This window comes from Neomonachus schauinslandi, chromosome 3, assembly GCF_002201575.2.
Source record: "Neomonachus schauinslandi chromosome 3, ASM220157v2, whole genome shotgun sequence".
Taxonomy (NCBI): Eukaryota; Metazoa; Chordata; class Mammalia; order Carnivora; family Phocidae; genus Neomonachus; species Neomonachus schauinslandi.
The window spans coordinates 102,028,525-102,048,670 of NC_058405.1; the positions used below are offsets into that span (position 1 = coordinate 102,028,525).

Genomic DNA, 20,146 nt, shown 5'->3' on the forward strand with positions numbered 1-20,146 from the left:
TTAATTTTAATTTTGACCATTCTATACTTTTTCTTTTGTGCCCATTAGAAAAAAAAAAATTGGCATCAGTTTCCTTCTCTATAAAATGAGGACAGTGGCTAAGATTTTCAGGTGATTGCTGGTATTGCTTTTATCTCTGTTTACACATACATCCATAAATACGTACTAACATATCATTCTTAGTATTCTAAGAAATTTGGAGAAAATAAAATCCATTTTATTCTAGAACTTGCACCACATTTTAAATCTGCGTTGAATAATGTTTTCTAGTGACAGGAAATGACCACAGTACTAAAAACATTCCACTTTAATATAATATCACTCTCAAGGATATTCCTTCTACAAATTTCATATCTCAGTATATCTGTGTGCTTATCTTTATGTTTAGAGCATAATTTCTTCATCTCAGCAAAGCAACTGAACGGCATATTTAAAATACAATTCCACATTGTTATTTTAGCATTAGTGCATGATGTTAGTCTTATTACTTATTGAAAAGTTTAAAATCATATAAATAAAAATAAGAAATTAAGAGGAAACTTCTTAGGTCAGGAGGGAATGGGATGACAAATTCAAAATATTGAAAGGAAAAAAGATGCAACTAAGAATTCAATACCTGGTGAAGCTGTTCTTCAGAAATGAAGGAGGGATAACAACTTTCTCACACAAACAAGAGCTGACGGAGTTTATTGCCACCAAATCTGCCTTACAAGAATTGCTAAAGGGAATTTTTTGAATGGAAGTAAATAGCACTAATTATACATCATGAAAACATTTAAGAAAAAAGAAGGAAAAAAAACCCCACATGAAATTCACTGGAAATGATAAATATAGTCATAGTTAGATTTTTGCAATATGAGAACAGTGGTGCATAACTCATTTTACAATTCTGGTTTAAAAGTTAAAAAAAGAGCATAACAAAAATAATGACTACAGTAATCTCTTGTTAGTTATTCAATATTAAAAAAATGTAAATTATAATAGCAATAACCTAAAATGGAAGGAGGTGGAGAAGTAAGGGTAAAATTTATGAATTCTATTAAAATTATCAGTTTTAAAAAGAGGCTACTATAAATTTAAGATATTTTATGTAAGTCCTGGCAGCCACAAAGGAAAATCCTATAGTAATTACACAAAAGAACTTGATGAAGACAAAGCATACTGACCAAAAGACATCAAAACACACACACAAAAAAGAAATAAAGAACATTGAACCTCCAAAACAATAGAAAACAATTAACAAAATAACAACAGTAAGTCCTTACTTAACAATAGTTACTTTAAATGTAAGACATATAGAGTGGCAGAATGGATAAAAAAACAAGATCAACAAAAAGCTACCTAGAAGAGACTCACTTTAGCCCTAATGACACACATCAACTGAGAGTGAAGGGATGGAAAAAGATATTTTAAGCAAATGGAAAAAAAAAAAAAGCAGGGGAACCTTCCTTATATCAGACAAAATAGACTTTAAACTAAAAATGGTAAAAAGAGACAAAGAAGGTCGTTATGTAATGATAATTGGGTTAATACATCAAGAAGATACAATAATTATAAATATTGATGTGTCCAGTATTGGAGCACCTAAGTATATAAAGCACACACTAACAGAGCTAAAAGGATAAATAAACAGTAATAGGTAGGAACTTTAATACCCCACTGTCAACAATGTATAAATCATCCAGACAGAGAATCAATAAAGAAACAGCAGATTTGAGCAGCACTATAGACCAAACAGACCTAACAGGCACACACAGAGCATTCTATCTAACAACAGCAGAATACATATTCTTTTTAAATAAACATGGAACATTTTATAGGGTTTTATAGAGCATGTGTTAGGCCACAAAACAAGTCTTAGAAAATTCAAGAGAACTGAAATCATACTAAGTATCTTTTCTGACCACAATGGCATGAAACTTGAAATCAGTAACAAGAAGAAAATTAGAAAATTCACAAACACATAGAAATTAGACAGCACTCTCCCAAACAACCAGTGGATTGAAGAAGTGGGAGGGGAAATAAAAAACGTTTTTCAAGACAGACAAAAGAGGAAAACAACATCCATAACCCATGGGATGCAGCAAAAGCAGTTCTAAGAGGGAAGTATATAGCAGTATATGCCTGTATTAAGAAGCAAAAAATATTTTAATAAACAACCTAACTCTACACCTTAAGTAACATTGGAAAGGAGAAAACACTAGAAAAAATTAGTGAACATGGTTGGTTATTTGAAAAGATAAAAAAAATTGACAACCCTCCCCACCAGCTAGATTAACCAAGGAAAAAAGAGAAAAGCCTCCAATTTAGAAATTATAAATGAAAAAAGAGATGTTACAACTTATACCAGAGACATTGAAAAGATCATGAGGGGCCACTATGAACAGTTGTTACCCAACAAACTGGACAACTTAGGAGAAATGGGAAAATTATTAGAAATGTACAATTTACTAAGACTAAATCAGGAAACAAACCAATTACTAGGGAGGAGATTTAGTGATTTTTTAATAAATAGAAAAGCCTAGGACCTGATGGCTTCACTGATGAACTTTACCACACATTTGAAGAAGAATCAACACCATTCCTTCTCAAGCTCTTCCAAAAAATTAAAGAGGAGGGAACCATCCCAAACTCATTTTACAAGGCTAGCACTATCCTGATACCAAAACCAGCAGAGGACATTACTTGAAAAGAAAACTATAGGTCAATATCCTTGATGAATATTGATGCAAACATTCTCATGAAATGCTAGCAAACTGAATTTAGCAACACTTTTAAATGATGGTGTGCTCTGATCAAGTGGGGTTTATTTCTGGGATGTAAGCATGTTTTAATGCACCAATCAATGTGATACATCACATTAATAGAATGAAAGAAAAGAATCATATGATCATCTCAATAGATACAGAGAAAGCATTTGACAAAATTCAACATCCACTTATGATAAAAATTCTTAACAAATTAGGTATATAAGAAACAGATCTCAATATAGTAAAGGCATTATGTGAAAGGCCCACAGCTAACATCTTGCTCAATGGTGGAAAGTTGAAAGCTTTTCCTCTAACATCAGGAAGAAAACAAGGGTGTCCACTCTCATCACTTCTGTTCAACATAGTACTAGAAGTCCTAGCTAGAGCAATCAGGTAAGAAAAAAAAAAAGGTATCAGAATTAAAAAGGAAGAAATAAAATTGTCTCTATTTGCAGATGGCCTGTTTTATATGTAGAAAATCCTAAAGATTCAACCAAAAAAACCTGTTAGGTCTAATCAATGAATTCAGTAAAGTTGTAGTATATAAAATGAACATTCAAAAATCAGTAGCATTTCTGTATCCTAACAGCACAGTTTTTGAAAAAGAAATAAATTGATCCCATTTACAATAGCACCAAAAATAATAAAATGCTTAGGAATAAATTTTAATAAGGAGTTGAAAGATCTCTGTGCTGAAAACTGTAAGACACTGATGACAAATCAAAGAAGACACAAATAAATGGAAAGGTATTTCATTTTCATGGGTTAGAAGAATTAATATTGTTAAAATGTCAATACTACCAAAAGCCATTTATAGATTATGCAATCCCTATCAGGATTCCAATGGCATTTTTTAAAGAAATAGAAAAGAATTTCCTAAAGTTTATATAGATCATAAAAGACCCCAAAGAACCAAAGAAATCATGACAAAGAAAAGAAAAGCAGGAGGCATCACGCTTTTTTATTTCCAGCTATATTATAAAGCTATAGTCATCAAAACAGTATGGCACTGGCATAAAAACAGGTAAATAGACCAATGGAACAGAGTTAAGGGCCCAAATATACATGGCCAAGTAATATTTGAGAATGGAGCCAAGAATACTCAATGGAGAAAAGACAGTTTCTTCAATAAGTGGTGCTGGAATAATTGGGTTTTCATATGTAACAGAATGAAACTGGACCTATATTTTATACCACTCACAAAAATTATCTTGAAATTGATTAAATACTTAAATAAAAGACTTGAAACTGTGAAAATCCTAGAAGAAAACTAAAGAATTAAGCTCCTTAACATGGGTCTTGTTAATGATTTTTTAGATATAACACCATAAGCACAAAAACAAAATTATAAAATGGATAAGTGGGCCTATATCAAACTAAAAAGCTCTGCACAGTAAAAGAAACTATCAACAAAGTAAAAAGGCAAACTATAGAATGGGAAAAAGTTATTTGCAAACTGTGTGTCTGATAAGGGGTTATAATCCAAAATATATGAAGAATTCATACAACTCAATATATACATACATGCAAAGTTACATACATGCATACATACCCCAATTAAAAAATGGGTAAAGGACCTGTATAAACATTTCTTCAAAGAAGATACCCAAAGGGCCACAGGTACATGAAAAGATGCTCAATATCATTAGTCATTATGGAAATGCAAATTAAAACCACAATGAGTATCACCTCATGTGTGTTAGAATGGCCATCATCAAAAAGACAAGAGGTAACAAATGCTGGTGAGGATGTGGAGAAAAGGGAACCCTGTGCACTGTTGATGGGACTGTAACTTGGTAGAGCAACTATGGAAAGCAATATGGAGGATCCTCAAAAAATTAAAAATAGAACTACAATATGATGTATCAACTCCACTTCTGAGAATATATCCAAAGGAAATGAAAACACTAAGTTAAAAAGTTATTTTCACCCCCACATTCATAACACATTTACGATAACCATTCATGGACACAACCTAAGTGTCCATCAGCGGAAGCATGGATAAAGAAATAGTGGATTGTGGGGTATGTGTGTGTATTATATACACAATATATATAATGTATAAAATATGTATAATTGAATATTATTCAGGCATAAAAAAATGAGGAAACCCTACCATTTGTGAAGACATGGATGGACCTTGAAGGCATTATGCTAAGTGAAATAAGTCAGGCAGAAAGGATAAATACTACATGGTCTCACTTATATGTGTAATCTTAAACAAACAAACAAAATTTCAAAGAAAAAGATCAGACTTATGGTTACCAGAGGTGGTGGGTGAGGGTGAGGTAGAAATGGAGGAAGGTGGTCATAAGATAAACTCCCAGTTTTAAGATAAATAAGTACTAAGGGTGGAATGTATAGCATGATGACTATAGCTAACACTGCTGTATGATATATAGAGAAGTTAAGAGAGTAAATCCTGAGTTCTCATCACAAAGAGGAATTTTTTTTTTACTTTTTTCTTTTCTTCTTTATTTTCTTATTTTATCTCTCTGAGAAGATGGGCATTAACTAAACCTAATATGGTTATCATTTCACAATAATGTAAATCAAACCATTATGCTGTATGTTTTAAGCTTCTACAGTGATGTATATCAATTATTTTTCAATACAACTGGAAAAAAAAACTGAAAGGCCTATCAATATCTTAGTTTTATTTTTATTGAGAATCAGAAAGAAAAAAAATAACTTAAGTATGGCCCTCTTAGTTATGTATTCTAACCTAACATAAACATAATTTTTATTAAACAAGACATCATTTACCTCAGGTTAATTTGGCCAAGTAAGGAGGTTATAGAAAAAAAGTAAACTCGTAATCTTCCAGCTAAAATTTCTCAGTAATGCTTAGTATTTTTTCATAGGAATTTTAAATTCTTACATTTTCAAATTTGTCCTCCAGATATTTTAGAAAGTCTGCTTATTTGAATGTCTTTTCTTGCTGAATTTTATATTGTCATAGGCAGCCCACCTATTAGTCTGCTTTCTAAGGCATCCGGGGATTTTATGTGTAAGACTTGTTATGTGCCTGTTTTTTCTTCTTCAGGCTATAATTCTTATTTTCTTTTCAGATATCCCAGTCAGTTTGACTGGTAGCAGAAAAATGCCACCAGTTTGGAGTCAAAATCACTAAAATAGATGGCATATATTCTATCTGATTTCCCAAATGTATTCTTTTTTTAAGGCTTTCTCAGTTTTAGTTTATTTCTCTTCATTTCACCATTCACCTTTTATTCCCTGGTGTCATTTTCATGATGTGATCTTGCAATCATTCTCTAAGTTAGAATCTGTAAGCTCTGGAAGTAACTGCTCCCTTGTTAGTCTGCTATGATTTGGGTAAGCTGCTACCATATGGATAGCAGTGTTCTTGCTAAATAATTAGAATAACTGTGCTTCCAAATGGCCCAAGTTAGTTGCAGTTTCACTTCTATAAAAATAACTTTTTAACTATATGGCATATTTTGGAAGTATTAAATTCTATAAACAAATATTATATAATGTAGAACAAGATTAATGGAAATGAAAATAGTTCCACAATTTGATACTTTACTCATGCGTGTTTAATTACTTCTAGCCAGTAGTTTTTCCATGTGTAGGGTAGATCTGGCTCTTCAGGAATTAATTTATAGATTGGATCGTTTTGTGGCTTTAACAAAGCTCTGTATCAAATAACTTTTCAGGCTTCTTGTTAAATATGGCAAAATGAACATAATCATTTATCACTGCTATATTCTAGAACCCCACTTAACAGTAAAGGAATAAAAAAGACATAAACTCTCAAGGACAAATATAATAGGAATGGATATGACAGCTAAATAGAAATGTCAACAAATTTTGGGAGCTGGAAAGCAGAAGGATGAGCGGTAATTTACCTAGCAGAGTGGAAAAAGCTGAAAGCTCCCTTTCAGTTGGAAGATCTGCAAGAAGCAAATCAGTTTACATGGCACAGATGTATGAGACACAAAGCTATGTGTCTATCACATTTTTGCCTCTTCCATAGCACATGGAAAGACATTTCACCATCTTCTTTGCAGTTATATTGGGGCCATTTGACTGATTTGGCCAATGGAATGTAGACAGAAGTAACGTAAGCCACTTCTAGGCTTAAGTTATAAATCACTTCGGACCATCCTCCTACTCTGTCTTTCCTTTCTAAAGGTGAACTTGGAAGCCATGTATTTTAGATGGTGAATATCTAAGATGGACACACACTGGATTTTTAAGTCTTCAGGTAGAGTACCTTTTAGGACAGTCTACACTGAACTGTATGCGGAAGGAAAATGAACAGTTATTTTGTTAAATCATTCATATTTCAGGATTTGTTACCACACTCTAGGCTATTGGATTCTAATATAAGATTCTTGGAAGGCTTTACAGTTATAGGCACTAAGTAATTTTGAGGATAAATGTGTTCAATAGGCCTAAAAGTTACTCCATTTACCTGCAAAATGTAGTTTAAGTGTGAAAATCATTCTGTGAACATGCAGATTGAGTGAAAATCCATACATAGTTTGTGAAAGTGCCCCAACAACTCTCTTCTTCCACTCAGCTTTCATAGAACTAACAGCCAGGTCTCTACAAGGAAGCAAGAGATAGGGGAATTCCCATCCTGGGAAAAAGGTGAGCATTAGTCAGTCTACCATAATGGACAAGCAGTGTGAATGGCCAGTTCACAGGATAGGATGTCTGAATAGTCATTTTGAATGTGAGATGAAAGTAAAACTCAATGGTAAGCTCAAAAAATAAATGTACTTTCCTAATGTGAGAAAAAAAAACACAAAAAAACCAAGTGTGATAATACCTTTTTGAACATGTAAGAAAGGAAAAATCTCACAATACGTAGTACATTTGATTATATGACTATTTATAGCCCAACTCAGGGCAAATATACTAAAGAAAATATTTTTACACATGTGTAGTACAGAGACCTATAAAAAGAGGTTCAATACATAATCCTGTGGATTTGCAAGAAATTAAACACAACCAAAAGGTGCACTAATGGGAAAATGAATAAATGAATTGCTAAGTACTCATATTGGAATATTACTAATAAAAATGAATGCACACTATCTGTATTTATCAACATGGATAGATCTAGAAGTCATAATATTAAGTGAGGAAAATAATTTCCAGAAGTAATATGTTTAATAAAACATTTAAGTAAAACTTTTAAAAACATGCAAGACAATGAATGCTGTAGATATTTATGAACATATACATATTTAGTTAAACTATAAAAACATTGTAGGGAATAATAAAAATCAATTTCAGTATAGTGGCTATGTCTGGAGAAGGGAGCTAGAGATGGGATTACAGTGGAGATGGGACTTCACCTGAATTTGTAATTTTTTATTTATTTTACAGAATCTGACATAAATGTTAACCTTTGCTAGTAAAGTCTAGGAGTATGCATTATATTACTCTACTTTTCTGAATGTTTAAGATATTTAATATTATTTTAAAGTAGTAACTGAAGTGTTGATGAAGGGAAGATACTTTTCTGTTGAGTTTTACCTCATAGGAGTTTCTGTCCTTGTTTTCTTTTCTTTTTTCTTTTTTTTATTATGTTAGTCACCATACATTACATCATTAGTTTTTGATGTAGTGTTCCATGATTCATTGCATATAACACCCAGTGCTCCATTCAGCATGTGCCCTCTTTAATACCCATCACCAGGCTTAACCATCCCCCCACTCCACACCCCTCTAGAACCCTCAGTTTGTTTTTCAGAGTCCATAGTCTCTCATGGTTCGTCTCCCCCTCCGATTGTTTTCTAAATAAAGAGATTTCCCTACATTTCCAGAGGAAGTAAGAATTACTAGAGTAATTTTCTGTTTCAGTGATTTCCTTTACAGTGAATACTTGTGAAGTAATTTACTAATGACAACATGTTCTGTAAATGTCAAGGAGGTATAATTACCATAGCATCTTTTTTTAAAAAAGACAAATCCACAGTATATGTCTGTTTTATTAAAAAGACACACCACCTTCTATGAAAGGACTGATTTCCATTTCTGTGTGTAGACAATAATATTTGTTATGGGCTTTAGTTTATTTAGTTTTTTTTTTTTAACCAAGAAGGTACGTTAGTGAAAATAACATTAAAAATAAGTGACTATATGATTAATGGAACATATGCTCTTCCTAACTCCAAAAATTAGGAGCCCTTTTCAAAAATGTAAAAGTCCCTGATTAATCCCTGAAATTCTTGGCAAGTCTTGTTATCCATTCTACTGAGCCAGTAGGAAAAGTCATTTTGGGGAAGATGAGCAACAGAGAGTGAAAGCTGGTAAATGGGAAGAAGCAAACCACCACTTCAGCTGTAGACAGAGAACTGCATAATGTGGGACCTTCTTTATAAAAGGGAGAGGAAAATCTGTCTTGGAAATAGAGTCTTTTTTCCCTAAAAACACACAAATTGAAAAACCCCATTAAATTTCGTATCATGGTGCTAGGACTGCCTTAACAGTTAAGGCAAAGTTAATTTTCTCACTGTTCTGGAGTCTGGAAAATCCGAGATCAGGTGTTAGGTTGGTTTCTTCTGAGGCCTCTCTGCTTGGCTTGTAGACAGCTGTCTTCTCTGTCTGTCTTCACACAGTCTTTCTGTGTGTCCTGTGGCCTAAGCTCTTCTTAGAAGGAGACCATTCATACTGGATTAGGGCCCATCCTGGTGAGCTCATTTTAACTTAATTACTTCTCTAAAGACTCTTCAAATATGCACATATTCTGACATACTGACAGTACTTCAGTGTATGAATTTGGAAGCCAATACAATTCCTGGAGAGTGAAAACATAGAAACTTCTTGATCAACAGGTTTCTGTTGTTTTATACACCAAAAGAGATGGTCCTCTCACCCTACCTCCACCATGCACAGAGATAGTACATTCTGACATAGGTGGGTCATTTTCAAGAGAGGTTCTTCCTACTGTGTCTTAACCTGAAGCTCCCAAAATGTTACATTGGCGTGAGTAATGGTAATGAGGTATACATTGCCTTTTTTACTCTGAAGGGAGTAATATGATCTGAATAGCTATGTATATATATAAAAATATCCACATATATATAAATATCCACATATATATAAATATCCACATATATATACACACACACACATATACATACATATATATACATATATATACAACCAAAGGTTCATCTTATGTTATTGTGACTTCTGAAAGACACACGAACTCTATGTGGCTTCATGAAGGATATCAATATGGAAATCTCACTATAATTTACATGAATTTGAGCATGTTTTATTCTCCCCTGCACATCACCTTCTATAAGCCATTTCTCTGTTGGTGGCTCCCTTATCAACATATTTTTGTATATCAGAAACATGGAATCATTTTAATACTTCTTTTTAAACACATGCAGAGGAACCATTACCAAAGCCTGACTATAGCTCATAACTTTACCGGTTTTCACAGGCCACTTTTGGAAGTCAGTATTTAAACATATGTTGACTTATATTCTTGTCAGAATCATCCTTTTCTTTCCAAGGTAATGGATGCCTTTTATAGAATAAGAAAATGGATAACAAAAAAAAGTGGGGAAAAAAAAGAATGCCAATTAATATGTGAAATATTATCTTCTATAGGAGTCTAATTTTCCTCCACTTAAAGTTATTTAATGCTCAATCAAACCTGAATTTCTTAGACCATGATATGAAGCCTTTCCAGACATACTTTTGAAGAACCCACATACCTAATATTTATCCACTTTCCTTTTTGAACTTTTTGCTTTATAAATGGACAGATTTATGACAGTTGACAAGTTGGCTTTTACTTACCCGCTTTGGTGTGCTTATAAATGTTTAACCCCTAGTTCTTGGGGTTGGGCATCAGGGTAGGGTGAGGGTGGGGGTGGGGCTTGATTTGTAGGATTTGTTTATTTCTGTTGTGTAAATACTTCTACCATGGCCAATTTTAAGTTACCTGCATGAAGTCAGCTAGCTTGCAAAGTTCCTGAAAATTTAATAGTTAGTTCTTGTGAAACAGTACATCCAGCGCTGGCAAACCACTGGTTTCCATCCTCACAAAGTTTTATATCAAGGCTTTAAATGTGCTATTTCATTGACCTAAAGTAGTCTTCTTTCTATACCTGAGAAGTTCCCATTAATCTTTAAAAGAAATGCAGCTCTAATGTCCTGCATTCTTAGAACCTCCCCCCCAGCCCCGCCCATCCCCCAAGCCTTCCTAGGTGGTCCATCACTGCCTCATCAACTTTTCTCCTCATCATTATAAATGCTTTTATGTTGAATTCATCACATTATCCCATTATCCTGTCTTTTTATTTATTTATCTGTTTCCCAATTAGATGGTTAGTATTTGATAGCACTTGAATTTTGCAAATGAGGAAATTGATGCTCAGAGCCTAGCAGTGTGGGGGAAACACAATACCACATTTGTTTATTTTTTCATAGCCCATATGTAAAAGAATGGATAGATTAATACTCTCCAGTTTACCTGTACCTTTGTTTGACCTTAGACAACTGATTTAGCCTTCCTGAGTCTATTTTCTACAGTTGGAGATAATAATACATAAACTCATGAAATTGTTGTGAGAAAGTACCTGTGAGATGCAGCACAGTGTATGACACCTGGGAACCAGTCAACAAATGGCAACTCCAGGTTATATCAGAGGTGAAAGCACAGTAGAAGAGCCTCATTTTTTGTTTTTGTTTTTTTTTAATTTTATACTATTAAGTGAATCACCATAAATTACATCATTAGTTTTTGATGTAGCGTTCTGTGATTCATTGTTTGCATATAACACCCAGTGCTCCATGCAGTACGTGCCCTCTTTAATACCCATCACCGGGCTAACCCATCCCCCCACCCCCCTCCCTCTAGAACGCTCAGTTTGTTTCTCAGAGCCCATCGTGTCTCATGGTTCATCTCTCCCTCTGATTCTCCCCCCTTCATTTTCCCCTTCCTACTATTTTTTTTTTTTAACATATAATGTATTATTTGTTTCAGAGGTACAGGTCTGTGATTCATCAGTCTTACACAATTCATAGCGCTCACCATAGCACATACCCTCCCCAATGTCTATCACCCAGCCACCCCATCCCTCCCACCCCCCACCACTCCAGCAAACCTCAGTTTGTTTCCTGAGATTAAGAATTCCTCATATCAGTGAGGTCATATGATACTTGTCTTTCTCTGATTGACTTATTTTGCTTAGCAAATTACCCTCTAGTTCCATCCACCTCCTTGCAAATGGCAAGATTTCGTTTTTTTTTTTTTTTTTTGATGGCTGCATAATATTCCATTGTATATATATACTACATCTTCTTTATCCATTCATCTATTGATGGACATCTTGGCTCTTTCCATAGTTTGGCTATGGTGGACATTGCTCCTATAAACATTGGGGTGGTCATACCTGTTCAGATCTCTACATTTGTATCTTTGGAGTAAATACCTAGAAGTGCAATTGCTGGGTCATAGGGTAGCTCTATTTTCAACTTTTTGAGGAACCTCCCTACTGTTTTCCAGAGTGGCTGCACCAGCTTGCATTCCCACCAACAGTGTAGGAGGGTTCCTGTTTCTCCGCATCCTCACCAACATTTGCCGTTTCCTGACTTGTTAATTTTATCCATTCTGATGGGTGTGAGGTGGTATCTCATTGAGGTTTTGATTTGGATTTCCCTGATGCCAAGTGACGTTGAGCAGTTTTTCATGTGTCTGGTGGCCATTTGGATGTCTTCTTTGGAAAAATGTCTGTTCATGTCTTCTGCCCATTTCTTGATTGGATTCTTTGTTCTTTGGGTGTTGAGTTTGATAAGTTCTTTATAGATTTTGGATACTAGCTGTTTATCTGGTATGTCATTTGCAAATATCTTCTCCCATTCTGTTGGTTGTCTTTTTTTTTTTTTTTTTTTGACTGTTTCCTTTGTTCTGCAAAAGCTTTTTATCTGGATGCAGTCCCAATAGTTCATTTTTGCCCTTGCTTCCCTTGCCTTTGGCGATGTTTCCAGGAAGAAGTTGCTGTGGCTGAGGTCAGAGGGGCTGCTTCCTGTGTTCTCCTCTAGGATTTTGTTGGATTCCTGTCTCACAAATTTAGATCTTTCATCCATTTTGAGTCTATTTTTGTGTGTGGTGTAAGGAAGTGGTCCAGTTTCATTCTTCTGCATGTGGCTGTCCAATTTTCCCATTACCATTTGTTGAAGAGCCTGTCTTTTATCCATTAGACATTCTTTCCTGCTTTGTCAAAGATTAGTTGACCACAGAGTTGAGGGTCCATTTCTGGGCTCTCTATTCTGTTCCATTGATCTATGTGTCTGTTTTTGTGCCAGTACCATACTGTTTTGATGATTACAGCTTTGTAATAGAGCTTGAAGCCCGGGATTGTGATGCCACCATCTTTGCTTTTCTTTTTCAACATTCCTCTGGCTATTTGGGGTCTTTTCTGGTTCCATACACATTTTAGGATTATTTGTTCCATTTCTTTAAAAAAAGTGGAGGGTATTTTGATAAGGATTTCATGAAATGTGTAGATTGCTCTAGGTAGCATTGACATCTTCACAATATTTGTTCTTCCAATCCATGAGCATGGAATATTTTTCATTTTTTTGTCTTCCTCAATTTCTTTCATGAGTAATTTATAGTTTTCTGCAGATTCTTTGCCTCTTTGGTTAGATTTATTCCTAGGTATCTTATGGTTTTGGGAGCGATTGTAAATGGGATCAACTCCTTAATTTCTCCTTCTTCTGTCTTGTTGTTGGTGTAGAGGAATGCCGCTGATTTCTGTGCATTAATTCTATATCCTGCCACTTGACTGAATTCCTGTATGAGTTCTAGCAGTTTTGGGGTGGAGTCTTTGGGGTTTTCCACATAAAGTATCATATCATCTGCAAAGAGTGAGAGTTTGACTTCTTCTTTGCTGATTCGGATGCCTTTTATTTCTTTTTGTTGTCTGACTGCTGTGGCTAGGACTTCTAGAACTATGTCGAATAGCAGTGGTGATAGTGGCTATCCCTGCCGCGTTCCTGACCTTAGGGGAAAAGTTCTCAGTTTTTCCCCATTGAGAATGATATTTGCTGTGGGTTTTTCATAGATGGCTTTTATGATATTGAGGTATGTACCCTCTATCCCTACATTCTGAAGGGTTTTGATCAAGAAAGGATGCTGTACTTTGTCAAATGCTTTTTCTGCATCTATTGAGAGGATCATATGGTTCTTGTTCTTTCTTTGATTATGTATTGTATCACATTGATTGATTTGCGGATGTTGAACCAACCTTGCAGCCCAGGAATATATCCCACTTGGTTGTGGTGAATAATCCTTTTAATGTACTGTTGTATCCTATTAGCTAGTATTTTGGTGAGAATTTTTGCATCCATGTTTATCAGGGATATTGGTCTGTAATTCTCCTTTTTGATGGGGTCTTTGTCTGGTTTTGGGATCAAGGTAATGGTGGCCTCATAAAACGAGTTTGGAAGTTTTCCTTCCATTTCTATTTTTTGGAACAGTTTCAGAAAAATAGGTATTAATTCTTCTTGAAATGTTTAGTAGAATTCCCCTGGGAAGCCATCTGGCCCTGGGCTCTTGTTTGTTGGGAGACTTTTGATTACTGCTTCAATTTCCTTAGTAGTTATGGGTCTGTTCAGGTTTTCTATTTCTTCCTGGTTCAGTTTTGGTAGTTGATACATCTCTAGGAATGCATCCATTTCTTCCAGATTATCACATTTGCTGGCATATAGTTGCTCATAATATGTTCTTATAATTGTTTGTATTTCTTTGGTGTTGGTTGTGATCTCTCCTCTTTCATTCATGATTTTATTTATTTGGTTCCTTTCTCTTCTTTTTGATAAGTTCGGCCAGGGGTTTATCAATCCTCTTAATTGTTTCAAAGAACCAGCTCCTAGTTTCGTTGATCTGTTCTACTGTTCTTTTCATTTCTGTTTCATTGATTTCTGCTCTGATCTTTATGATTTCTCTTCTCCTGCTGGGTTTAGGCTTTATTTGCTGTTTTTTCTCTAGCTCCTTTAGGTGTAGGGTTAGGTTGTGTATTTGAGATCTTTCTTGTTTCTTGAGAAAGTCTTGTATTGCTATATACTTTCCTCTTAGGACTGCCTTTGCTGCATCCCAAAGATTTTGAATAGTTGTGTTTTCATTTTCATTGGTTTCCATGAATTTTTTTAATTCTTCTTTAATTTCCCGGTTGACCCATTTATTCTTTAGTAGGATGCTCTTTAGCCTCCATGTATTTGAATTCTTTCCAACTTTCCTCTTGTGATTGAGTTCTAGTTTCAAAGCATTGTGGTCTGAAAATATGCAGGCAGTGATCCCAATCTTTTGGTACCGGTTGGGACCTGATTTGTGACCTAGGATGTGTGATCTATTCTGTCGAATGTTCCATGGGCACTAGAGAAGAATGTGTATTCCGTTGCTTTGGGATGGAATGTTCTGAATATATCTGTGAAGTCCATTTGGTCCAGTGTGTCATTTCAAGTCTTTATTTCCTTGTTGATCTTTTGCTTAGATGATCTGTCCATTTCAGTGAGGGGTGTGTTAAAGTCCCCTACTATTATTGTATTGTTTTGATGTGTTTCTTTGTTTTTGTTATTAATTGGATTATATAAGTTGGTGCTCCCATGTTAGGGGCATAGATATTTACAATTGTTAGATCTTCTTGTTTGATTAGACCCTTTAGTTAAGCTATAGTGTCCTTCCTCATCTCTTATCATAGTCTTTGGTTTAAAATCTAATTTGCCTGATATAAGGATTGCCACCCCAGCTTTCTTTTGATGTCCGTTAGCATGGTGAATGGTTTTCCACCCCCTCATTTTCAATCTGGTGGTGTCTTTGGGTCTAAAATGAGTCTCTTGCAGACAGCATATCGATGGGTCTTGTTTTTTAATCCAATCTGATACCTGGTGTCTTTTGATTGGGGCATTTAGCCTATTTACATTCAGGGTAACTATTGAAAGATAGGAATTTAGTGCCATTGTATTGCCTGTAAGGTGACTGTTACTGTATATTGTTGTGTTCCTTTCTGGTCTGTGTTACTTTTAGGCTCTCTCTTTGCTTAGAGGACCCTTTTCAGTATTTCTTGTAGGGCTGGTTTGGTGTTTTCAAATTCCTTTAGTTTTTGTTTGTCCTCGAAGCTTTTTATCTCTCCTATTTTCTATGACAGCCTGGCTGGATATAGTATTCTTGGCTCCATATTTTTCTCATTTAGTGCTCTGAATATATCATGCCAGTCCTTCTGGCTTGCCAGGTCTCTGTGGATAGGTCTGCTGCCAATCTAATGTTTCTACCATTGTAGGTTACAGACCTCTTGTCCCAAGCTGCTTTCAGGATTTTCTCTTTGTCTCTGAGACTCGTTAGTTTTACTATTAGATGTCAGGGTGTTGACCTATTTTTATTGATTTTGAGGGGGGTTCTCTGCACCTCCTGGATTTTGATGCCTGTTTCCTTCCCCAAATTAGGGAAGTTCTCTGCTATAATTTGCTCCAGTATACCTTCTACCCCTCTCTCTCTTTCTTCTTCTTCTGGGATCCCAATTATTCTAATATTGTTCCATCTTATGGTATCACTTATCTCTCGAATTTTGCCCTTGTGATCCAGTAGTTGTTTATCTCTCTTTTTCTCAGCTTCTTTATTCTCCATCATTTGTTCTTCTATATCAGTAATTCTCTCTTCTGCCTCATTTATTCTAGCTGTTGGAGCCTCCATTTTTTTTTTTTTTTTTTTTTAAAGATTTTTTTTATTTATTTGAGACAGAGAATGAGAGAGAGAGAGCACATGAGAGGGGGGAGGGTTAGAGGGAGAAGCAGGCTCCCGGCCGAGCAGGGAGCCCGATGCGGGACTCGATCCAGGGACTCCAGGATCATGACCTGAGCCGAAGGCAGTCGCTTAACCAACTGAGCCACCCAGGCACCCTGGAGCCTCCATTTTTGATTACGCCTCATTAATAGCCATTTTGATTTTGACTTGGTTAGACTTTACTTCTTTTATTTCTCCAGAGAGGGTTTCTCTGATATCTTCCATGCTTTTTTGAAGCTCAGCAGCTGTATCTTTATAATTGTCATTCTTAACTCTAGTTCCAATATCTTACTAATGTCCGTATTGATTAGGTCCCTGGCAGTCGGTACTGCCTCTTGATCTTTTATTGAGGTGATTTTTTCCATATTGTCATTTTGTCCAGAGGAGAATAGATTAATGAGAGAACAAAATGCTAATAGGGTAACAACAACCCCAGAAAAATATACACTAAACAAATCAGAAGAGACCCACTACCGGGGGGAAAAGAAAGGGAAAGAAAGAAAAAAAAAAAAAAACGATATGATGAAATATGATCAGGCTGTGAATAGATTAGTGCCACACACTAGATTTTGGGCATATTTTGTTCTGTTAAAAGAAACTACCTCCCAAAATTTTAAAGAAAGCAAAACATATATGTACAAAAATAAGGGTAAATATGATGAAGGGACAGAATCTAAATGTAAAGATGAAAATTATAAAAGATTTTATAAAAGGAATTGATAAGATAAGAAGTTGGTTTAAAAAAGCAAGAAGAGAAATTAAAAAAAAAAAGAAAGGGAGAGAGTGTGATCAGGCAGGAGAGCAGAACAAAGCCATACACTAGAGATTTAGGGTATATTTTGGTCTTTTAGAAGAAAGTGTATCCCAAAATTTTAAAGAGAGAACAACTTAGATATATACACAAAAAATAATGTTAAGTACAATGAAGGGATAGAATATGACTCTAAAAATGAAAAAAAATGTTTTTTAAAAAAGGGATTGATAAGATGTTGGTTGAAAAAGGGAAAAAAATTCAAAAAAAGAAAAAGAAAAAAAATTCAAAAAAAAAACTTTCAAAGACTAAAGAATCAGGGGGGAAAAAGCCATGAATTCTATGTGCAGTATTCCCCTAATGTTGGAGTTTTGCCCTTCTCATTGATAGGTAAACTTGGTCTTGGCTGGCTGTTCTTGCTGATCTTCTGGCGGGGGGGGGTGCCTGTTGCCCTGGTTCCCAAATGTCTTTGCCGGAGGCGAAATTGCCCTGCTCTTGCTGGTCTGGGCTAAGTAATCTGCTGGGGTTTGCTCTGGGGAGCTTTTGTTCCCTGCAAGCTTTCAATCCAGCTTTGGAGGACAAGAGTGAAAATGGCGGCTTCCCAATCCCTGCCCCTGAGGAGCTGAGAACTCAGGGCCCCACTCCTCAGTGCACCCCTAGAGAAAAGCAGTCAATCACTTCCATCTCCCTGGTCTCCAGCTGCACTCCGTGCTTACCCAGCCTGTGACCGAGCATTTCTATCTCTGGCACCCAGCCCCATGGGAGTGTCCAAACCCAGCAGATCCCTGTGGTGCGCTTCCACGCCGCTCCTCCCAGGAGAGGAAGGGGAGTCTCCCCGGATCTGCCATTGTTGGGTCCCTGCTGGAAGAGCAGTGGCCCGACTGCCGTGGATCATGGTTTATGGCAACCCCAGCTGAGAGCCCACTCCTCGGCTGCGTCTCTGCAGTGGGCTTCCTCGCCGCATACCTGGGAGCTCTGCCGCACTCAGGGTCCTGAGACCACACTCTCCCAGCCAAGGTTCCACCCCCCCCCCCCCCCCGCTTAGCCACTGGAGCGACGTTCCTCAGTGTAGCGGAGCCAACTCCCAAAAGTTCTGATTTTGTGCTCTGCTGCTCTGTCACTTGCCAGTAGCAGCTGACAGAGGCCCCCTCCCCCGCCATCTATCTTCCCAAATATCACCTTGGATTCACCTCTCTGCGTGTCCTACCTTCCAGAAAGTGGTCGCTTTTCTGTTCAGAGAGTTGCTGCTATTCTTTTCTTTGATCTCCTGCTGAGTTCGTAGGGGTTCAGAATGGTTTGATCCCTATCTAGCTGAATTCCTGGGACCAGACGAAATTTAGGTCTCCTACTCTTCCACCATCTTGCTCCTCCTCCCTCAGCCTCAGTTATTTTTGATAATGCTTCAGACAAAGTTCATGGTTGGCTCATTTTACCTATGCGTCTTGCTAGAGTGAAATAACTTTACAGTTTCAGATAAAATAGAGCATACAATCTTAAAATGGATATTCTTCATTATTTTATCATGATGCTTCTAACATTTTTTTAAAATCCTATTTGAAAGCTGATATCAAATTTCAGTTTTGTTTTCTTTTCCATAACAGGCACTTCATAATGTTGGTTGCATCCGTTTAATCTATGCCCTACTTTTTTTTGCTTCTGTCCCTTCAGCCTTTGCATGCAAGACTCCTTCCCTTTGACTATCCAGTCCTGCACCATGCCAAAAGACTGTGAAACCACTGAGTGGTCCTCCTGGAGCCCCTGCTCCAAGACGTGTCGTTCAGGAAGTCTCTCACCTGGATTTAGGAGCCGGAGCCGGAATGTGAAGCACATTGCTATTGGGGGTGGAAAGGAATGCCCTGAACTTCTCGAGAAAGAGGCCTGCATTGTTGAAGAACTCTTGCAGCCATGCCCCAGGTATGGCATATTCTTTGGCATGAGTATTCAGTGTTCTATATAACCTCGTTTTATGTGGGGTAGGGATGTTAACAATAATAACAGTAGCTGTGACTCATAACTGTTGAGTCTTTCCTCAGTTTCGAGATCTACATTAAGCAGTATAGCACAGTGGGTTAAAAGCATGGGCTGTGTTGATTACCTGGGCTATAATCCTATTTCTGTGACTTTCTGAATTTGCGAATTTCTGCAAGTAACTTAAGTCTAGTTTCTTAGTTTACTCATCTACTAGCAGTACTCACTTCATCCAGCTCTTGGCACATGATAAATGCTCAATAACCATTAGTTATTGTTACCTGACATGTCACACCCGACAACCTAAGAAGCTATTCATAGCATCTTCATTTTGCAAATGAGGCCATTGATGCTTAGATTAAATAGTTTTTGAGGTTACATAGATAGTGGGTGGCAACACCTTGATTCGAATGCAGTTCTGTCTCTAAAGGTTCCTGCCACCCAATGGCATTGTTTCTAATAGAGTCCCTAAAGAGCCAGAGGATGTTGGGAAAAGGCTTGACCTAGATTAGTAGCTATATTTTAATATTTTTATATTGGTTATATTTTGCCTGGCTGTATGTATAGCATAGTATGTATGTATGTATAGTGAAGGCCTCCAGTGTATTTTTCTCTGGATTGTTGGCTTATGCTAGTCCTGGTCTGATAATGACAGAAGTCATTTGGGGCTAGCTAGCTATTCAGAAGTATTTTGGGAATAAATTTGTGGTAATTTCTGTTGGACAGCTGCCCTGAACTCTATCTGTTAAATATGTAGCTATTTTAGATAGACCTTTTCTATAGTTTCTTATAATTTGTAAGATTTGAGAATTACTTCCCCAGTGAAAAGTAAAATGAGGCCAAAAAATAGCTTCTTGTAGAAATGAATCAAACGATTAATCACATTCAACAGGC

General features: G+C 36.3%; 1 protein-coding gene across 1 annotated transcript in view; it reads left to right on the forward strand.

Annotated features, from left to right (window-relative positions):
- Positions 1-20,146, forward strand: part of THSD7B (thrombospondin type 1 domain containing 7B) — a 727,150-nt gene that overhangs the window by 182,872 nt on the left and 524,132 nt on the right. Inside the window, exon 3 of the mRNA XM_021695876.1 lies at positions 18,953-19,198. Within this exon, the coding sequence (XP_021551551.1) occupies positions 18,953-19,198 (246 nt within the window). The remainder of the gene's footprint in view (positions 1-18,952; positions 19,199-20,146) is intronic.